Source organism: Dipodomys merriami, unplaced genomic scaffold, assembly GCF_024711535.1.
Source record: "Dipodomys merriami isolate MVZ:Mamm:240054 unplaced genomic scaffold, mDipMer1.0.p SCAF_97, whole genome shotgun sequence".
Taxonomy (NCBI): Eukaryota; Metazoa; Chordata; class Mammalia; order Rodentia; family Heteromyidae; genus Dipodomys; species Dipodomys merriami.
This window is the reverse complement of record NW_027206590.1, coordinates 2,960,963-2,984,083: the sequence shown is the minus strand read 5'-3', so window position 1 is coordinate 2,984,083 and position 23,121 is coordinate 2,960,963. Positions and strand designations below refer to the sequence as shown.

The window sequence follows — 23,121 nt, the reverse complement described above, 5'->3', positions numbered from 1 at the left end:
AGGCCAGAGCCTGCTCATTTCCCTCTGTGAATTTCCCAACTGCTTTATTTCTAGTAGATGCTCATTCACAGTACTGTGGATCTGCTGGTTATTATTAGCAGTGGATCATTATTTATGATAGTGCTCCTTGATTGAAGTACTATACTACTCTGTGCTTAGCACATTTTCTATAATATCTCCTATTTATAATTGTCCTGTTTATTCTTGATATGTCGTAAATTATATTTACTATCACACAGTGGCCTTATGAGCAGCTATTTTCTTTCAGTATTTTACAGCAGGAAGACGCAGCAATGTAGAGATATAAAGAACATGTTCAAGATTGCCACTAATAAATGCCCGAACTGGGTTTAGGCTCCATTGCCACCAGAAGCTTTGTCCTGTGTCAAACTGTTAGGCTACAGCCCAGTAAGCAGTTGATCGGATAAAAGTTGTAGAAATACTAAAACAGTACAGGTTGAGACTCTTGTGATGGGTCTCCAGATCACTTCAGTGTGAAAGCCTGGCTTTCTTTTTGAGCAGAACAAACATGAAACCCAACTTACTCTTGCTCTAGGGTAGAAGTGTCTTGCTAACTGCCACAGCCAGTAGTGTGAAGACCTGGCCCTCTGTGGATGTGTTCCTGCACAAATGCCAATGTAATATAGGCTGGACAAACTGTTTGCATGACCTCTATTTCTAATTTTTACAAAGCATTGCTTCAGTACCAAGTACATTGGGTATTGACAACAAGTGACTTTACTGTCTGAGGTGCTTGGTTTATTTTTTTCCCTCTGAAATGCTGAGGTGGGGGTGGGGGGAGCAGAGATGACCTCTTTCCTTTTCAACGCCAATATCCAGGAAGCACATGCCTAATTTATTTTCACCATTGCCGTTGGAAAACAGTCCTGATTCAGCAACTTGGAAATGAGTGTGCTTTTGCAGCTGGAATCAAAGGCCTTAATTCCTGGACCTCCTCCTCTGTCCCCCCAACAGGCGGAATCCTCTACACTTCCACCTCATTGCTGACTCCATCGCCGAGCAAATCCTGGCCACCCTTTTCCAGACCTGGATGGTGCCTGCCGTGCGTGTGGACTTCTACAATGCAGATGAGCTCAAGGTAAGAATGGGAGTGGGTAGGACATGGGAGATCAGACTCTGGTATGCTCCTGATGGGACCTTGTGTTATGTGTAGTTAAGTCGTCTATAGCAATATCCAAAACCTTACCACTTAGCTGAAAATGCCTAAGATGTAACTGGGATTGTCTATTTTTATTACTGAAACCATTAATATAACCACTTCTTGAATACAGAAGCCATGTTCGTCTGTACAGTTCTGGCCCCCAAGGCTTTTCATAGAGACCAGTGGCCTGGGAAGTATCTGAAGTGGTTTCATGGTCAAATCATAACAGGATTCTGTTGCCCAGTGAAGTAAATGAGCTCAGAGTCTGATGGACTTAGCTTTGAAACTATATTGTCATTTACTGGTCATAAAACACAAAGTAAATCAAGTACCTCTGCCAGCCTACTTTGTTACTACCAGAAGGTGGTTATGATTCCAAATCATGGGATATTTAAGAGAGACACATGAGAGAGTATATGTGAATATGCTTTAACAGACTATGCTGATTAAATATTAAGGAGAATGTTGTACCAGGGTGTTGAAAAACACTTGGTCATCTCATTCCCTGGCTTCAAAGACTCCCATTACACTATCTTGAAATCAAAGTTGGATTTAGAAGTTCTATATATGTTGACACATAATTACTTCCTGTCCCATCTCTTTCTCATTCCTATATATTATCTCTTTTACTTAAGTGTGAGACTCTCTCTCTCTTACATTTGAGTCTGATCATATTGTTGCTTCTATCCAACATGTCATTCCTACTGTTCTTATCATCGTCCTATCCATCCTGTGGGACTTAGCTACATTTTCTCCTTTTGGAACTTTCCCTGCCTTCTCTAGGAAGGAGGAAGGATTTTTTTTCTATTCATTTCCCTTTGGTGGAACTTCCTGTAAGAGAGGGGTAGGAAAGGCGTGGGGAAGACATAAGGTATACTTTTCCGTATTTCTGGAGCTCAGCAGGTACCCTATTTTGCTTGTGGATTTAACAAATTGCTATTATTAGAGAACATATAATGTTGCATTAAGTTGCCAGTGCTCTGTCTCCAATCACCATGGAAAGAACAAAACACCTAAGCATGAGGCTGATTCTGGAAAATAGCTTGCTCAAAACCTCATAAAGCCATTATCTTTTCATTTCAGAGCCATAACATTTTATATAGATCCTGGAGATGCAGGCCAGAGTTTTGTGATTTTTCACATACTTTAGGCTCTGAGGTTGATCTGGATGTTCAGAATTTAGCATTTGGGGATTGTCATGGTAATTTGCCTGCCATTCCAATCTATTCTGAGCTAAAATTGATTAACACTCTTAAAAAGGAAAAAACAAAATTTAGCAAATTGCTGCACTAATTAAGGTGAAAGCAAGCTATTCTATCTCCCAGGGTCGTAGTGCCAACATCATGGGGAAAAGCAACATGAGAGAGGTGCAGCAGCTGGCTGGCTCTCTGTGCTCATGGTTTACCTTTCTCTGTGCCTGTCCCATGCAAGCATGTGTCCTCTGCTTATCAAGAAAGCACAGAGTAAGTTAGATTAGGTGACCCAGGTCTATAATCCTCACACTTGAGAGGCTGAGGCAGAAGGATCTTAGTTTAAGGCCGTAGGCTGCACATTTCCTTCTCCTTTGAAACCAAGATGAAGGTCAAATATTACTTAAGACACTCTTAATTTTGTGGCTTGCTATGCCATCTACTGCGCTTAGGGAACTAAAGAGGTAAGATGCCATGGGTGCTATGCTTTGACCATGGATGGAAAAGAAAAAGGAGGCAAAGATTGGATTTCCGCTGCCATGCCTACTCTGGTTCAAGTAGACCAGTTGCCCATTACTTGGATTTTTATTCATTTAAAGTAAATGAGGTGTTCATGGCTTTAAAAATACAGTAATCAGGGGTTGGGATGGTGGCTCATTGGTATAATGCTTGCTTTGCATGCCCTGTATTCGATTCCTCAGCACCACATAAGAAGAAAAAGCCATACAGGTGGACCTGTTGCAACAATGAGAAGTACAAGTTGTAATGTCCAAAATGAGCTTTACAATGTCGGTGCTGGGGGGGGGGGGGGAAGGGGGGGAAAGGAGAAGGATTGGGATTGGGGGGGAGGGGAGAGGCTGGGAAGGGATGTGAAGGGTAAATAAAGGAGGAGGCTGCAATGCTTGGTAAGAAATGTACGCATTATCCTGCCCATGTAATTGTAACCCCTCTGTACAGTATGTTCACAAATAAAATAAAATAAAATTAAATTTAAAAAAAAAAGAAGAAGTAGCCGGGCGCTGGTGGCTCACGCCTGTAATCCTAGCTACACAGGAGGCTGAGATCTGAGGATCGCGGTTCAAAGCCAGCCCGGGCAGGAGAGACCGTAAGACTCCTATCTCCAATAAACCACCAGAAAACCGGAAGTGGCGCTGTAGCTCAAGTGGTAGAGCGCTCGCCTTGAGCTGAAGAGCTGAGGGACAGCGCCCAGGCCCAGAGTTCAAGCCCCACGACCGACAAAAAAAATAAATAAATAAAAATAAAAAAAAATAAAAAAAAAGAAGAAAAAGCCATAAGTGGTACTGTGGCTCAAGTGGTTGGAATGCTTGCCTTGAGCAAGAAGAGCTTGGGAAGAACACTCAGGCCCTGAGCTCAATCCCCAGCGCGCGCGTGCGCGCGCACACACACACACACACACACACACACACACACACACACACACACACAACACACACACACCATTTAAAAAATATAATCTGATATGATCCTAAAGGGTCTTATTTTCTAATCCAACCTCTACTATAGAAAACACTACAGAGGATTCCTAACACATACATATTTCTCTACTAATTGATCATGGCTATTTCTATTCCTGAATCCTCTGAGGCTGTAGTCAGAATTCATTAGGACAGTGAGTTTGAACACGTTTCGAAGAACTTTTCCATAGTAATAATTTATGTATTTCCCAACTCAGTATAGCCAAAGCAATGGTCTATCTCTCCTGCCTACCCCCTACTTGGCACTGCCCTGCCTCCTGGTTCTATCAGTCACATAGCTGTCTTCTAGAACTGAGAGCTCATCTTTGATATACGCATCTCCTTCACCCTACATGTAACCATACAGCATCCTGACTTGGCCTCATCTGCCCTGCCTTCTCCCAGTCTAAGCTCTCATGATCTTTCCTAGCTTAATGGAAACCTGTTTGTTGCCTAGTCTCCTGACTTCTACTCTTCTTACATTTCCTCTCCAAATCTACAGTTGTCTAGTAGTGATCAGTTTTCCAAGAAGCAAGCCTTCTCTTGCTGCTCCTTACCTCTGGGTAAACTCTCCAGAGGTTTCCCACTGCCTTTTAAGACAGAGATAATCATTTTACATGTGATTTTTTCTCTGCAGTTCTTCAGACTTTCTCTCCCATTGTTAGCTAATTCGAAATTCTTTACTGACTGCAGCTATGTCTACTCAGTAAAACTGAGAGCCAGCCTCCTTCCACATCTCATAAGTTCCATTGTTAATGCATTCTGATAAGATCAAGTGTATTTCTTCAGGAAACTCATCACTGAGTATAATCTTTCATGCTATTATCTGATGAGCTAGCAAATGTCAGTCCATCCCCTAGACTATAAGTTCCAGAAGGGTCAGAGTCATATCTGATTTTCTATTTTCTTTGCTGAATGACTGTCATCTGGTTATGCAGATGTTTTTTAAGTGGGTGATACACATTGAATTCACACCTGGTCTTCCTGTATGCTGGTGGATTGTGTCTCAGTAAGCCTCCAGGGATTGGCCTACCTGTGACTCTGTACTAACATAAATAAGACAGCTCCGAATTCACCAGCCCAAGTCTTAAGGGCAGTCCTGAGAAGGATGAGTTTATATTTGTTAATTATTAATTTGTTTGCTGCTTTTTGAAGCAAGGTCTCACTATGTAGTTCAAACTGGCCTTGAACCTTCTATGAAACACAGGCACGTTTTTTTTTTCTTTTTCTTTTTCATTTACTGGGATACCCAGAAGTAGGAAAAACATTAAAACATCAACCTACATGAGATATCAGAGAAGGAAGAACAGGAGGAAATGGACTCAGGCTGTGTTCTGTAGTTGTATTAGCTAAGCATGTCAGATGGTACCAGGCATGTAGGATGGCTTCCCCTGATATGGCTCCAAGAAATTGCTTTGTACTGCTGTTGAAAATGGCGTTTCTCAGAAATGCTCCTGTGGGGCCCTTATTATATCTGTTACTGCTGCAGATGAAGTAATAGGGAATAGGAAATTTATGAGGGATTGGTGCATGATTAAAAATGAACTGTGGGAAATTCACAGTGGACTGATATACTTCTCTCTGTAATGACCAATTAGTGTGGATTTGCAAATAGTGTCGTGCTCCACCCGCCTTTCTTCACAGACTGGGAAATGTTGGTTGGTCTTCCTGAGGTTTGGCTGGCCCATTTATTTTCAGCCTCTAAGTTCGCATATCAACAGGCTACCAGCACTGAGGGTGTCTCTGTGTTCTAAGCTCTGTTCGAGACATGCTGCTCCAAGAGTCCCTAGAGGAAGAAGAAGGGGAGAACTTATTTGGGTTTAGAGGTTTTTAAATGGCAGGATGCCATCCCTCACTTCTTAGCACAACCTGTGGGATGGAGAGAGCTTTGATTATTTCTATCTTACAGATAATTCATAAACTAGCGCACAGAGTTGAAGAATATTTACTTAAGATCAGGTAGCTAATAAATGCCAAGGCTGGTATTTGACTTTCCCCCTTTGAAATGAAATGATATGAGATAGAAGATTGCATAATTCAGTAGACCCAGATGCTGTTTAGATCTGAAGTAAAGGACAGAGACATGAGCTGTAGCCACTAGAGAATGAAAAGGCCCCTGTCGTGTCCGTGTGCACTTGAATTGCGGATTTATCTTTTCAGTGACCATGAGCCTCATGAAGTGTGTCTCACATGAGTTATTTAGGTAGCATGCACTTTGTTTCTTATGTTTTATGTGCTTATCTTCTAAAATTCTCCCAACAACTATATAGAGCAGATCCTGTTGTCCCCATTTTTCAGAAAAGGGAACTGAGGCATTGAGAAGTTGGGTTTTGTTTTTGTTTTGTTTTTAACTCGAGATCCTGCCTTGCTGAATAATCCCATATCTGTCTCCTAAGTTACATTTCCCTTTCTGTGGCTTGTGTAAGTTTAAGATGCTGACTGTAATTCTATCTTAGACAAGGGTCTGCTAAGCTGTCTGCATTGTTCCTTTCTGGCTGTTCTTGAACGTATTAAGCAAAAAGTCTCCATTTAAAGCCCCACTGTGATGAAAGTCAACCCATTCCGTGGTATGCTGGGTGTTAAAATACATCAGATGGTCACATCCTGTAGAGCTTCCTGCTGGTGATAAAAGTGACCCATTGGAGTGGTGCTGCAGAGGGTTGGGATGACCCTGGGTTCCCATCCAATGACTATGTTCTAAACTAAACCATCATCACTCACTCTTTAGACAGTTTGCTTTAAATCAGCAAAACAATTCTTGCCAGCTTTTAGACAAAGCTCTACATGTCTACCAGCCTTTAATCTTACCCCATGGGGCCCAGAAAGTCACCCCCATGCCACTACTAAGGTGCAGATGATACTGAGCTCATGAAGTGAAGCTGCTGGGGCAATGGCTGTTTTGTGATTCACCTGTCTAGCAGAGAGCCCTAATTTATCTCCTTTTCTCTTAGACCTGATGCCTGGTCATTACCAGCATCAGAAAGATTATGAAGTAGGTTATGATGGTTGACTCTGCAACTCCTAGTCATCCTTAATTGCCTTTGTGCAGGTCTCTGTAGAGTATGTGGGAACTTTCTTTAGATAACTGTAATCTCAGACCCCTGCAGCCCTTTGGGAGCCACACATCTATTGTTCCTCTCCCTGGAGTGGCAGTAAACTGCTGCCTGCTTTCTCTGTTTCCTCGAAATAATGTACTTTCCTGAACACTGGATATTTTCAACTAAGGGCAAATGACGAGAATATGAAGTCAGTATCTCAGCACCGTAAGACCTAATACTCATCACTAGAGAGACAGACAGACACAAGAGAGACAGACCCCAAGTGAGCCTAGAGGAGATAATGAATTGCCCAAGATATCAAAAATTGATAACATATGTTGTTCCCCAAAATTGGTCTTGGGTTATCCCATGCTATACTTGGCAACACTGAAGTTCAGGTGCTGTGACTAGATATCTCCATGGGTCTGGAGCAGTTCCTATAGACAGAGGCACATTTCAGGAGGACCTGATCTATCTTAGAGGCCCTGCAGGGGGGTGAGAAGTAAAGAATCTGTATATCCTTTTGGTAAATGTTAAAACCTGCAGAAGCTCAGTAGTCTAACAGACACACTAACTCTAGTTCACCTTTATTAGTGATGGATGATTCAGTGTACTTAAATAGTGTCTTATACAATGCATGGTAGGTACTTTCCAAATTCTTCTCTTTTCTCCACATGAATACCTTTCACTTACAGGCTGTTCCCATTCATAGTTGATCTCCACTCATGGAAAGATAGTTGAACTCACATTTTTTTTCATCTTTACAATGATACAATAAGTAATATGCATTCAGTGGAAATCACATATCAGATTCTCAGTTGTGATCTTTTCCTGCTGGCTGTATGTGATTAGAACCCCCTTTGGTGCTGTGCAGCAGCTGAGTCCTATACCTCCTAGTTGGTACTCCATTAAAAAGGGCCAACAACCATTGTCTTCAGTTGGCTATGTTACCTAGCTAGGAGTTTCCAGAGGCTATGTGCATTAAGTGCTTTTTATTTATTCATTCATTCATTGCTGATGATCCTGGGACTTGATTTCAGGGCCTGGGTGCTGTCCTTGAGCTTTTGTGTGCATTGCTAGTGCTCTACCACTCAAGTGATAGAGCCCACAGCTCCATTTCTGGATTTTTGGTGATTAATTGGAGATAAGAATCTCATGGACTTGAATCCTGCTAGAGCTGGCTTCAAACCATGATCCTCAGGTTTCAGCCTCCTATGTAAGTAGGATTACAGGTATGAGCCACAGGTGCCAAAAACACTGAATGAATTTTGTCAAGAATTTTGTTTTCGACTTACAATGGGATTGGCTCCATTTTAAGTCAAGGAGAATCTGTACTTAATGATACTGTAATCCCTTAAACCTTCCCATTTCCCCTACTAGTGTCTGTTTTTCATCAAGGTGTAGATATTCTGCCTTTGCTTTCAGAATATTTGATGGGGTTATGAGAACTCATCATTCCTTCTTTATGGTCTCATACTATAAAAGAGGTCTGACAGAAGTAGAATGGTTACAAGTCCGGAAAAGGTGCCACTCATTGTTTTCTAACTTGCTGTATTGGTTCCTGTGTTTCTCCTGAATGTGTGGTTTAACATTTTTCTGATGATTCCTGATACAGAGCATCTTTTCCTATACTCTTTGCCCATTGTATATCTTTTTTTGACAAATGCCTATTTATATCTACTGCCCATTTTTAATTTTCTTTATTTTATAATGTTTGGAGTTCTTAATGTATTACAAAAAATAATAAATATTATTTATATTTGGTCCTGTTCTTTAGGTCTATCACTTCATCCTGATGACTGCTGTCTTTGACTTTGCTGTGCAGAAGTTTGTTAGTGTGATATAATCCATTTCTCTATGTTTGGTCCTGTACTTTGGGAGTCTTATTTGCAAATCCCTTGCCTATTCCAATATCCTAAAAAGTCTCTTCAGTGTTTTCTTCTAGTAGTTTTATTGCTTTAGGTCTTTTGCTGTGTTTTAAGTTAATTTTGTACCAAGTAAGAGATAAGAGTCTAATTTCAATCTTTTGCATATGGATATCAAATTTTCCCAGCACCACTTATTTGAAAGCTGTCATTTTCCAAAGCAGTTCTAATATGTTTCCTAAAATCACTTGACAACAGATGCGTAGGTTTAATTCTAGGCTTCTATTCTGTTCCCAGGGTCAATGGTCTGTGTTTATGAAAATATCTATTTTGATTACTAGTTCTTTTTATACTTTAAAATTGCTAATGACATAATTTTACACTCTTTAATCTTTTCACATGGAATTGCAGAAAGCTGCTGTGTACTTTGCACCTCTCAGTGTCCAAGGGGCTCAATGGGCGTGGATAGTTGATGGGTATGGACAGTATAAGGAACATGACTTCCAACTTTTGTCTGATACAAGGGCAAAGGAGGGAGATACACATTGTCTTTGAACCAAAATCCTACCTCAGGCTTTTCTGTGTAATAATAATATCCAGATAAAATAGAGGTCCAAGAGTAACCACCAAGTTCTCTCCTCTGTAAAGGTAATAGAAACAATGATGTGCTAGGCTAAAACTCCATGTTTAGATCTTGAAGATGCCATCATAACTGATTTCTTGTCACCCAAAAAAGTCATAGAAATGAATATTCAACAAGAAAAAAATGTCTCATTTTTAGGAAGAGGCAGCATGTACTGAATGTAGTCACTCTATAGAATGATCTGTAGATAATCATTGTAAATCAGTTGTAATACTATACAAATGTTCAAACCTTGTCAAAAAACATACAAAATACTATATGGTCATTGTTGTTTTCAAATCCTCTTTGAAGGTTGATTAGATTGTATTTAGAAGTAACACATCTTTCTTGTGTTCATGAAAATCTTACAGAAATGATCACCTTCTGGCCCACAAGAAAACCTCATTAAATTCTAAAACATAAGCATCTGTTTATGATTTGGGGAGAGAAATGAAGGAAAATCTTCTATTTCAGGTAACATGGCTAACTAGATAACCAGACAAGTAGAAAGCTTTTGAATACTTAGTTCAAAATACTTGAAATTAAGAGAGGGTAAAACATTTCCCAAATGTTTATTTAATCCAACAGGAAATAAAACCTAAAATTATGGTCTTACGGTGTAACATATACAAAAGAAGGACATTTCATGCTGAAGTTTATGGACTGTGCCCAAAGCTGTAACAGAAGATGTTTTAGTCACCTTCCATTCCTTATTCAGGAACAAAGATGATGATAAATGAACCTCACATCTCATTCGGTAGTTGAATTATGAACAATGGTATCCCCAAGGATAGCAGAAGGGAAATAGAGTTAATGACAGAAGTCCACAAAGTAAGGAGAAAGAAAAACCAACTAAAAGTTTAAATTTTGAAAGCTAACATCATGTATAAGAAAATGCCAATCTCTAATAATAAGCAATAGAGAAAATGTCAATAAGCAAAATAATATAATGGTATGCAACAATATGCAAAGGAAATGGTAATAACATAATAATAGTATCCAATAGTATTTATTTTATACTTGGTGAGTACCTATCCTGGCCTAAGCCTGGGCTTCTCACCTTTATTTCAACAGAGTATTCTGCAAAACTCCATGATGAGTTTTTGAAAGTGCTGAGGTATAATGTGTTTCCCTGAAAACCTTTTTTGCCCTTGTAGCTGCCAGTTAACTGAGGCAGCATTGGAGTTAATCATATGGATTTTATTCTCCACTTGAGGTAACTTGCATTCAGACACACACCATGTATGCTACAACTTGAAGGTGCGGTGCTGATTCCCAGGGAAAATCCACACCTTCCTCCATTGTTGTACCCCAAAGACTAGTATGCTTATGGGCTCTTCCTACCTGTGTCCTGAGCACTGGAACATGGTATCGGAGCCCACTTTTATGCAGTATTTTTCCTCTGCCCTTTATAATCCAACCAGTGGGCCTTTTCCTCTCCCTGTACTCCAAAGCAGTGTCAGAAATTCAGACCCGCTTGCAACCAATACTTGGTTTCCTGGACTTGCTTTTAATATTTGTTTGATTGTTTTTTGTGATGGTTGGTTTTGCTTTCATGCCTACTTACGTTTGCAGTATACTCACATCTGTTCACACACACACACACACACACACACACACACACACACACACACACACACACACGCACCTATAGTTACATTGTTTTTTACATTTTAAATGTTTTTATTACATTTCAGTAGTTGGACAAAGGCTTTTCAGTTCAACATGTCAGTTTATGAGTACCATGGCACCCTTCCCATCCTCCTCCTCCTCTCTTTTCTCCCAACTTCATTCATCTTCTTAAGTTCCAAGTTCCATTTCCACAGATATACATTGAACATTGTGACTGTTTACCAGCCATTCCTCTCTGCATTTGTCTACTCCCTCCTTTTAGCCCTCATTCCTCTCAAACAAGACATGTTTTCGCTTCCTAGTTATTTATTCCTAGTTCTTCGGGTTACCTAAATAAAAATCTTCCCATTGTTTTCCTTTCGCATCTGTTCTTTAGAAGTTAGTCTAAATTGCAAGAAAATTGTTCTTACCTGTCATTCTGTTCATGTTGGATTCCTCTCCTATGAGCAAACTGTGTTATATTCTTGTCATTTTCACCTGTCATTGTGCTCTTTGTTCTTACTGTCCTTTGGTGTGTGGATATTGTTGGTTCATCTGACTCACCCACTACAATGCCAAGTGCAGATAGATGGACCCCTCCTACCCTTAGATCTGCACCCATATTGTTAGCATGAGCTTGCGTATAATTGACTCTCAGACAGTCTTTGAGGGAAGAAGTCCAGGACACGATGCTGAGGCTTTCTTTTCCTTGACTCTCAGGGAAGAGTCCTGGGAGAGACTTTTATCTGCGGTGAACATGAAAAAGGGAAGTGGTAATTTATGTTCTGTCTATCAGCCCTTGCTCCAGAAAAAAGTTTCAACCTATAGAGAAGGAATGTATTACTCAGCAAAAGACATGTTTGTGAGCACTGAGCATTTGGGAAAAGATCAGATAGAAGATTACAGGTAGAAAAATAAATGTTGTATTGATTAAAAACTTAAGGTTGAAAAACATTAGTTTTAAAAATAGAGGAAAACATGAAAATTTTAGTTTAGGGACAAGGAAGGTTTCTGTATGCTCAAGAGAAATGTGTTCAGCTTGACTAAATTGAATGGAAAAATTAGAATGAGCAACTATATAAATTTTGGCAGCTGATAGAATGGGGAAAAGATACTTGAAAAATATTAGCATGAAAGATATTATAAATAAATGAGAAAAATGGCCAGGAAAAATGAGGAAAAGATAATAAGGGAATTCAAAAATGTAATATGTGTATTGTATCTGTATTAGCTATTATAACATAAATATTTATAAAAATAGGAAATAAGATCTTATTAAAATGATAAAATTTCTGTAATCCTGTAAACCTGTAATTCTAGCTACTCAGGAAGCTAAGATCTGAGGATCACAGTTCAAAGCCAGTCCTGGCAGCAAAGCCCCCATGAAACTCATCTTCAATGAGCAATCAAAAACTGCAAGTGGATCTGTGGCTCAAAGTGATAGAACTCTAGCCTTGAGCAAAAAAGGCTCAAGGACAGATCCAAGGCACTGAGGTCAAGCCCCATGACTGACAAAAGAAAAGAAGACAAAGATAAAATTTCTTAGTCATTATTGGCATGCATACATTAGGATCTACTCTCATGAAAGTGACTATTGCAAATAAACATCAAAATTTCCTTCTTAGTAGATGAACACTATCTCTCAAATTTGTTGTATACATGTATACCGTTCTTAGGTAGACATATATATATGTATGTATATGTGTGTATATATATATATATACATATACATACATACAAAATCCTTATATACATTTATATACAAAATTGTTATATACATACATACTAAAAATTGTACACTTTGTACTTATGTATCTATATTCTCCATATCTCTTTGTCTTCCTGTCCGCTTATTTTTTTTCTGTCCTGTGAAAATAAAGATGAATAAGAGGAGTCTTTGTTAGTACTGATAAGCATTAGGCACAAATAAAAGGATATTGATCATGATAATCTTCACAATGGAATATTGGAAGTTTTTCAGAAGTATTTTAATAAGATTTTCATTGATTTAATATGTGTTGAATGTTGCTTGAATTAATTGTAAGGGAAAGTACTAGGGATGTAATACTCAAAAAGATACAGAATTCTTTCCCCTTAAATTTAAATGTATTATATATCATTTTGTAATCATTTAAAAGGGAAGACATGATAATTTTGAATATGTAACATTCTACCTCTAGGTAGGATTCTAGATTCTCATAGTTTGATTTTCCTTTGATTGTATTTTATAAATTTTTAATGTAGAATCATTTTTTTAATGTATTTTATTTTATTTGAGAACATACTGTACAGAGGGGCTACAATTACATGGGCAGGATAATGCATACATTTCTTACCAAGCATTGCAGCCTCCTCCTTTGTTTACCCTTCACTTCCCTTCCCCGCCTCCCCCCTCCCCCCATCCAATTTTACCCCCCTCCCCCCATCCAATTTTACCCCCCTCCCCCCACCCAGTTATACCCCCCTCCCCCCCCCCACACCGACATTGTAAAGCTGGTTTTGACACGACATTTTGTACTTCTCATTGTTGCAACAGGTCCACCTGAATCCTTAAACGACTTGTTTGTCCCCATCTCCTCCACATGTTATACTGACATCAAATATAGTGAAAGCGGGGGTTACACTGTGGGGGAGGGACATACAAAGCAACAAAGAAATAATCTTATAAATGCGTTAGAAACACATGCATGAAAGAAACGAAAACATTAAAATACATGTTTAAGGGTTCATTTTCCTAACATCACATTATCTGACCTTTTCCGCTTGACTTATACCTATACTAGATATTGCAAATAAGGGAAACCATGGGACCTATGCTTCTTTGGGCCTGGCTTACTTCACTTAATATAATTTTTTCCAAACCTTTCCATTTCCTAACAAATGGGGAAATGTCATTCTTTCTGATGGAGGCATAGAATTCCATTGTGTATATATACCACATTTTCTTGATCCATTCATCTACTGAGGGGCATCTGGGTTGGTTCCATGTCTTAGCTATGGTAAATAATGCTGCAATAAACATAGTTGTGCTGGTAGCTTTAGTGTGGTCTTGTTTGTAAACATTTGGGTAAATGCCCAAAAGTGGGATTGCTGGATCATAGGGGAGATCTATGTGAAGTCTTTTGAGGAACCTCCATACTGCTTTCCAAAGTGGTTGAACAAGTTTACATTCCCACCAACAATGAAGTAAGGTTCCTTTCTGTCCACATCCCCTCCAGCATCTGTTGTTGTTAGAGTTCTTGATTTTTGCTGTTCTAACTGGAGTGAGGTGATATCTCAATGTTGTTTTGATTTGCATTTCTTTTATGGCTAGGGATGTTGAACATTTCTTCATGTGTCTATTGGCCATCCTTCTTTCTTCTTCAGAGAAGCTTCTCTTTAAGTCTTTCGCCCACTTATTTATTGGGCAGTTGTTTCTTTGAGGATTTGTTGTTGGGTGGTTTAATTTTTTGAGTTCCAAGTATATTTTAGATATGAGACCCTTGTCCGTTGTATGGCTAGTAAAGATCTTCTCCCAATCGGTGGGCTTTCTATTGATCTTGCCAGCTATGTCATTTGCCCTGCAGAAGCTCTGCAATCTTATGCAATCCCATTTGTCCAACCTTTCTTTGATTTGTTGTGCTTCCAGGTCTCTATTCAGAAAATTTCGACCTGAGCCAAGGAGACCTAGGGTTTCTCCTATTCCATCCTGTAATGTTTTCAGAGTGTCTGCTTTGAGTTCAAGGTCTTTGATCCATTTGGAGTTGATTCTGGTGCAGGGTGATATATAAGGATCTAGCTTTAGTTTTAATGTAGAATCATTTTTAAAAATATATTGTTTTAGATTCTGAAAAAAAATATGGAGGGAAGTGAATAAACTAGGTATCTGAAACAGAAATCTTGTTCCCTGCATGGGGGCAGACTGGGTAGAGCCAAGGTTTTGGTCATTTCTGGACAAAGAGCTTTGTTGAATCCTGCATGCACCATTAACCTCTTGGGACATCAACCTTTCTTTGGCAGGCCAAATTTAAAGTGCTGTTCTAGGATACATTAGAGGTCACAAAGAGGAGGGGTCAATAAGGGCTCCATTCTCCCCCTTTTGTGCAGCTACCAAGACTTATCCCTGCACTGGTAACTGGATCAGTTTCCTGTTCTCTTAGTGGGCCATTCAGCATCATTTAGATTGCTTTGGGTTACACATACAAAATACTAAAAAGGATATAATCCAAGTAAAGAGGATATAAATAGTGGTTGTGTTTTATATTTTTTTTCCATTTCTCTCATTCAGTAAGAAACTTGAGTTGGGTAGTGCAAGAATGATGGTGATTGTTTTAAGGGTTCTTTAATCGTCTGTGGTCTTGGCTATAATAAACCCAGAAGAGCCTTATTCTCGTATCTTTTTTTTTTTTGTCGGTCATGGGGCTTGAACTCTAGGCCTGGGGGCTGTCCCTCAGCTCTTCAGCTCAAGGCTAGCGCTCTACTGCTTGAGCCAAAGTGCCACTTCCAGTTTTCTGGTGGTTAATTGGAGATAAGAGTCTCACGGACTTTCCTGCCCGGGCTGGCTTTGAACCATGATCCTCAGATATCAGCCTCCTGAGTAGCTAGGATTAGGTGTGAGCCACCAGCACCAGGCTTCCTATCTGTTTTTGTCTTTCTGTCTCCTGCTCCCTCTCCCGTCTATCTTTTTGTCTCTCTCAATTATCCCATGTGTGTACATGTGTGTATATGTGCATGCATGTGTGTATGTGTCTTTCTTTTCAGATTTTCAGTAGAGAATTCAAGTATAAATCTGGAGAGACAATCAAAGGTATCTTACCTATTTCCTGTATAGCTATATGTTGAGATGAAAAACAGAAGTAGGAATAGTTAATATAGGTAAGACTCATTTTCTTCTGTGGGTTCAGTGAGTAGGTTTGGAGTGAGGTTTGAAGAACTTGGTTAGGGTTTTCTGAGACCCTCGTTATATAAGTGAGGGAGATCTCAGCAGCCCCTCCAAGATTGAAAAGGGATGGATTTCCAGAGCAGAGTTTCCAGAGAAGTTAGTGGGCCTACAGTACCTGATGTAAACTTTAATTAATGGGTCACTGAATTCCTACCTGATTCAGAGGAGGTACCTCATGTCTGTACCATGCTATGAAGCAATCAGGAGATAGGGGCTTGCTGAATGCACACTATTGCTGGAGAATTGGGGTAGTACGATGGTAATGTCTTATCCAAGTGACATAATGAAATGAGATAACCACCCGGTTATCAGATGGGCTGTTGGGGGATGAAACAAAGGAAATGAGCTGGGATTGGGTGGCAAATGCGATTCCTAGTTGAGGGGAGGGGAAGAAAAGGTGGTTTCTATTACTAAGCACAGAAGGTTTGAGCAGGAAGTGACAGGAGGCACAGGGGCTTATGAACAAATGACAGGCTTTTGTTGACCCAAGGAGAAGGTAGCCAGTCAAAATTCCTCTGCCTGCTTATTATCTCACAGTTCTAACTGTAAAAGTTAATGTGTTTATCATTGTACTTCTTCTTACAATAAATAAATACATTTCTTTTATCTCTTTGACACTTGCTTTTATTTTTACCTTTTTGGTAGTTGAGGAACCTAATAAATCAAATCACTAAAACTGTCACCCAGGACTGTTTCAGATTGCCCACAAGGGAAAAATGGATTAATTTTATCTTCTAGTCTTGATTATGCATACAACCCATATGCCTACATTTTAATTAAAAACAAACAAGCCATAGATGGAATTCATACTCCATGCAGAGCATCTTTCAAAGAACTGGGGAGTTTCTAAGGTAAAAATGGTGATTCTGGACCACAAGGGATGTTCATGTGGAGATCATGTGAATCCCAGTCAATCATTGAAGGATGCTCAAGGCAAGAAAAGTATGCACTAGCAGTGCAGTGTGGACCTCAATGACCTTGTATTTAAAAATCAGACTCTCATTTTATAGCATACAGAACCCACTTCCTGTGACCTATCCAGTGAGCAGAGGGCAGGAGGAAGCTGAGTGACACAGGCTTTGTTCACTTCCTTCCAGAGGTCTGGTTTTATTTTATTTATTTGTTTCTTTTGCCTGTGGTGGGACCTGGCCACTGTCCCTGAGCTTTTTGGCTCCAGGCTAGCACTCTTCCACATTGAGCCAAAGCACCACTTCCATTTTTTTTGGAGGTTACTTGAAGATAAGTCTCAAAGACTTTCTTGCCAGGCTGGCTTGGAACTGTGATCCTCAGATGTTAGGCTCCTGAGTAGCTAGTATTACAGGTGTGAGAAACCAATACCCAGCTGGTTTTATTTTTATTGGATAACTTTTATTGAATAACAATGTCCACTGTAGACCCTGTGGGATTCTGCTGCAATGTGCAAATCATTCCAGGACCCTGACTGTAAGGTGGTCTGGTAATCTAGTGATAGTATGGCTGAAAATTAAGAAGGAACTAAGTTGGCTCATCTTCTGCAGACACACAATGTTGTCCTATGGTAGTTTCTAATGATAAGGTGCCAAATTAATGAAAGGCCTTGGGTAAAAGCTACATCCATAGACTGCCTCCAGCTTCTAAAAGGGACATTATTGACAGGTAGATGGCTTCATGTCTGACAAGATAGTGTGCAGATATGTTCATGTGTAAGAAAGTTAGGTCTGACATGTAGAAGAAAAGGATCAAATTTAACTCTTAGAGTACTGGTAGTGGGGAAATGGGGAAATGGTAGAAGAAACAGGTTTTAGTGGGAAGAATAATATGAGTTGTATTTGTCACCTAGATGTCCACTTAAAGATGGTAGTTTGGGGGCTAGGAAGGTGGCTCAGTGGTAGAGTGCTTGCCTTGCATGCATGAGGCCCTGGGTTCAATTCCTCAGCATCACATAAGCAGAAAAAGCTGGAAGTGGCGCTGTGGCTCAAGTGGTAGAGTGCTAGCCTTGAGCTGAAGAGCTCAGGGACAGCGCCCTTGTCAAAAGCTCAGGCCCCATGACTGACAAAAAAAAAAAAGATGGTAGTTTGGTTGCTTAAAATACATAACTGAGAATATGCAACATGGAGAAATGCTTTCATTTAATGTGTTTTCTTTCCCCCTAACTAATTGTATATGCAGAACTGGTAGGGACACAAGCACATCTTTCTCTAGGCATCACAGGAATAGGTGTCTTTGGCTGGGGGGCATACAGGTACATGTACAGAAGAGATCAATATTTCCCTTCTTTTTGTGGGGGGCAAGCATGACAACCTAATGAGGTTAAGATTTGGGGCTCACTTGTTGGGGAATCTTAGTTAGAAGTGTTGTAGGGAATGCTGTAGCACCAGTAGCACCTAGAGCTCTAAGCTGGACCTTGGCTTAGTGTGAAGTTTAGTTTAGTCTGGATTTACCTACTGGATAGGCCAGATGCCTAGCTCTCTTGGCAAAGTTTAATCTGCTTTGCTGAGAAAAGGGCTCCTAAGGCCTAGCTTATTACTTCCAGCCAAAGAGACCTCCTAAAATCCACCAGTCACTGACAATAATCCTTATTCCTTCATGTGTTTATCTCCATTCATTCTCTTCCGATTTGGGAAAGTTATGAAACTGTCACTTTTCTTTATTTAGAATGGATTTGGCTTTGGTTTGTTTCCCCATTCTTCCTTTTCAGAGTTACTTACCCCTGGATAAAGAAGAATCTTCCATGAGGTCAGAAATGGTAACAATGTATACTTGCTTAATGGATCAAATCAGATCTCTACTTGTTCATTCACATACATTTTTTTCAAGCTTTTAATAGTACTTTTGAAAAGATTCCTGAGCATTAGCATTGCTGATACTTTGAGCCCAATAATTATTTGTTACGGATGCTCTGCTGCCTGACAGTGTTGGTCTCTATCTAGAAGATTCTAGTCATATCCTCCCTCCTCATTGGAGATGTCTTCAAGAGCAAAATCACCCCTGCACTAGTACCTCACAGAATGAGGGGTGGCCTCACTATCCCGACAAGTGCTGACTGATACTTTTGAAAGTGTTGGTATAGAAAATTCAAACCAGTGAAGTCAAGAGACCAGAAAATGGATTTATGTCTTTATTCCCAACCACATAAATGTAAGATGTTGGCTCAGTGAATGCATCCCCATGAGCTCTGTGGTAATATCCATCCTTAATACACTTAACCCTACTTGTGGCACTACAGGGCCTGATTCTCTTTGGTCTCTAATTGAAGCATAGAAAGTGAGCCAGGGTTATTTCCAAAGATGACTTTGAACAGGAAACTTAGAAACACCCCCAGTTAAATCCCTTCTTTTACCTCACCACCAGCTTTGAAGATGGTGCAACACATGTATCAAAATGTGAATTTTTTGGTGGGGGGAGGAAAGTAGGAGAAAAATGAGGGAAGGGTTAGCAAGTTTGACAAGAAAAGTTCTTGTTACTTATGTAACTGTAACCCTACTATACATAACCTTGACAATTAAATTTTTTTCAAATTGAAAATGTGAGTTTCTTTGCTTCAGAAAAAGTATCAATGTTTCAATGCTTATTAATTCTTTGTCTCATCATAAATTCAAAGCACTAAGGTCAAGGGTGATGATACATCAAAAGGCCCTGGGCCTTATAATAATAATTTTTCTTAATGTAAGGAAGGGTGTCTTAACTCTGTCACTTACTGTATCATTTTGGACTATTGTATTTTAAAAATCTTACTTTCCTACATGTGAATTAGAGATATGAATCCCTTACTTGCCTAGTTCACGAAACTATTTCAAGAATGAAATGAAATAATAGAGGGAAAATTGCACTGCAGGCTGGAGTATGCTACACATACATTATTGCTATAATTATCATTATCATCCCTATGATCTTTTTTGAAACATGGACATCTTCACACACTGACCCATGAAATAGCCCTTTGTATACTCAACTCCCTCACCTTAAAAAAGTCATATAGGATATTTTCATTGGATTTAACTTACTCAGCTAGGCTGAATTCAAGAACCCCAGTGGGTTTTAAATCTGTGCACCACTGGCAAAATAATATGTTTGAAGAGAAAATAGCAAGCGATGATCAACATCTTATTCACAGGCATAATAATGCTGCTGAAACTCCCCTTTTGCATCCCCTATTATTATTAATATGGTGTTATTACTTAACACACATTGTGTTCCAGAGTGTGCTCATTGCCTTTACATTATATATACATAATACATAAGCCCTGCCCTCCAAAGCCAGCCATTATAACAAACTAGAGGAAATCACAAGTGCTGACAGATGTGCTGAGGGACTAGCATTCTGAGCTCACTTACTGTGATTGGGCCTTTATTCTACTTGTCATGTAATGAAATACTCCTTCCTTCTAGATTCAGGATTAACTAGCAGCACAGAGCTGCCTGTTCTATGAGGCACTCTGCTCGGTACTTATCTGCCCAGCATCCCATTTTAAGTAGTTGAACAAGAATAAGCTAGAGGCCCGGTCTCTATCATTCATTTGCAGAACACAAGATTCAGAGAAAAGAGTTGGACTTTATGACCGACTTGTATTTCTAAACTCTGAGGACAATGATCATTATTCCATGTGGTCTAGATAGGATGTGTGATGATTCCCAGGGTGTGTATGTGTGTGTGCGTGTGCGAGAACTCTGGATGTGGGTGCTGTCCCTCAGCTCTTCAGCTCAAGGCTAGCACTCTACCACTAGAGCCACAACTTCACTTCCGGTTTTCTGGTGGTTTTTATTGGAGATAAGAGTCTCTCGGAATTTCCTGCCGGGGCTGGCTTTAAACTGCAATCCTCAGATCTTGCAATTCTGAGTAGCTAGGCTAGGCATGAGCCATCAGCACCTGGCTTCCTGTAACTTTTTTTAAATAACTGTATGAGTTCCCTGATAAGCACTTCATAGGTTTACTGTATAAATAAAAAGATACTATTGGTAAATTGCCTTAGTGAAGTGTCTTTTACATAGAAAGCATTCAAAAAGTGTGGTATTAATGCTGTCATAAATATACTATTCTCTCTTTTAACTGTGATCTTCAAAGTAATCAGAACATTCCATATTTGCTGTTCTTTTCTTCTTGTCTATGACAGTTTGGTAAACACAATCATTGTTTAGATAAATAATCACTTGGGGGTGATAACAGCATTGGAATTCATTTCATAATACCCACATCTCCAGAATTATTATTTTTTTCTTGTGAAAATACTGTACAGAGGGGTTACAATTACATGGGCAAACACATGGAATTATTTTGTTCTGTGTTCTATCCTCTATAGTACTTCCTTTTGCTTATTTTTAAATTGTTAAGGGGAAGGGCAGTGCTAGGCATTGAACCGAGGGCCCTATATATGCTAGGCAATCACTACCACTGAGCTACATTTCCATCCCTTTCTATAGTATTTTCTAAGGGTGATGGTCTTTTCCCTCCTGCAATCTCTTATATAATAAACTCTATATCTAGATAGATTAAATAACTATCCTCAAAAGCTTGTTTCCTTGACAACCATCATAGAAATGGTAAGTGCCTATTGTGGAGGCTGAATGTCAATATAACCACAATCTTTAAGTAGTCTCAAGCAAGGCTTCAAGGTCAAGGTTAAAACATTTGAAATCCCAATAACCTCTGGTTAATACTTGTTAGATGTCTTACAAGAACTGAATAAAGAGGCTCATTTTGTTACCAGTCATCTGAGAATCAACCATAGGGATTGTGGGACAGTGAAGAGGGGCTCTTCCGGTGTCAGCAGTGCTAGGCCCTTAAGTGCTCAAGGCATTGTGGCTGGGCTGGACGGACACACACAGAATCTTACAGTGCCAAACTTTTGAGAGCTAGGAGCTCATTGTTCCAGCCTTTAGAAGACAGATACTTATGGTTCTAGGTAGTCAAAATGATGGCTTATTGCTCTGGACATAAAACACTGCAAGCCTTGGCCCTTGGAACCTTTTATAATTCTTAGCTTCCAGATGCAATGGGCTATGGCAGCAAACAACAAAGCCTTCTAGTGTGATATTTCTCCAGCAGACCCCAGATGCTTGGGTCCTCATTCTCTTCAGCAATAACTACTACCTGTGTGGGACCCAGGCTGTTGGGATCCTCAGCTCTTGATGGTGCTTAGTATTCATTTGAACATCTTACCTGAACCAGTTGCCAAAAGGATAAAAGGATTGGGAATAGAACAAACCAAATTTGGCACAAGAACTGAGGTCCCTCAGTCCATTACAGCTCACTGGCCTAGTATAGTTGAGAACTTGTCATTAAGATCTAGTATTTCTCTGGAACACTTACAATGACTGGATTCACACTGACTGATCTGAAGTTCCCTACAGTCCTTGTTCTCTCCAAGCCCTGATCCCTACTATGTCTCTTCTCTGGAACTCTTCGGCTTCCTTCTCATTGCTGCTGCTTCTGTGCTGATGGTACCTGCACCAACTTCTTTGCTGCCTTCCCTACAGCATTACTGTCACTTCTGCGCATTTCTTGCAGTTATCAGCTCAGCCCACTCTACTAATGATAATGATTTTTTTATTAAAAAAAAAGATAAGGAAAAAGACCACTGGAGAAAAGTCTTTTTACTAGGTCTAATATTTTAACACTAGGGGTAATATAGGAGGGTGTCTATCACTGGCTGGAAAAGTGAGCAAAAGCACTTACTTAGATAGCAAGAAAGGAGGCATGGCAAACATGGCTGCCTCATCCATGGTGGACCTTCATGCAAATGAAGGACTTGTGTTTGTACAAGTGCCTCATGCACATGAAGGAATGTGTTCCCACCAATCACAGGCCCTTTGCTTTGTTTCCCCTTTGAACTGGGCACAAATAGCTACAGGATCATCTGGAATTTTTATCACTTACAAGTTCTGTGATGAGAAAAGTCCAGCACAAGCTATTTGCGACAGTGTCTTCATGAGCCAGAGTTGGTCTTCAGCAGCAAGCAGCTATGGTTGTCCTGTAACTTTGTCAAGGCATGCTTGGAGTATTTAAACAGCTGTTGCAAACATGCACACAGTCTGGCTGGCTGCTAGCCTGATAGCCATTTGCTCAGGAAGTTTGGAGATGAATCAGAACATTCTAACAGCTGTCAATTATGGAGTCAAATCACCCTGGGTCCCAACAACCTACCTTATCTAACAGAAAAATGAACATTAAAATGGGTGCTCACAATAGAGACTTCTTAACTAACATTAACGGTGTTTCAGCAATATTTTACAGTGTTCTGACAATGCTTAAGTACTGCTT

General features: G+C 39.8%; 1 protein-coding gene across 8 annotated transcripts in view; it reads left to right on the top strand.

The window, feature by feature from the left end:
- Window positions 1-23,121, top strand: part of Large1 (LARGE xylosyl- and glucuronyltransferase 1) — a 461,800-nt gene that overhangs the window by 241,008 nt on the left and 197,671 nt on the right. For all 8 annotated transcript variants that reach the window (XM_070014410.1, XM_070014413.1, XM_070014406.1 and 5 more), the window contains one exon: window positions 976-1,099. In XM_070014410.1, coding sequence (XP_069870511.1) covers window positions 976-1,099 — 124 coding nt within the window. The remainder of the gene's footprint in view (window positions 1-975; window positions 1,100-23,121) is intronic.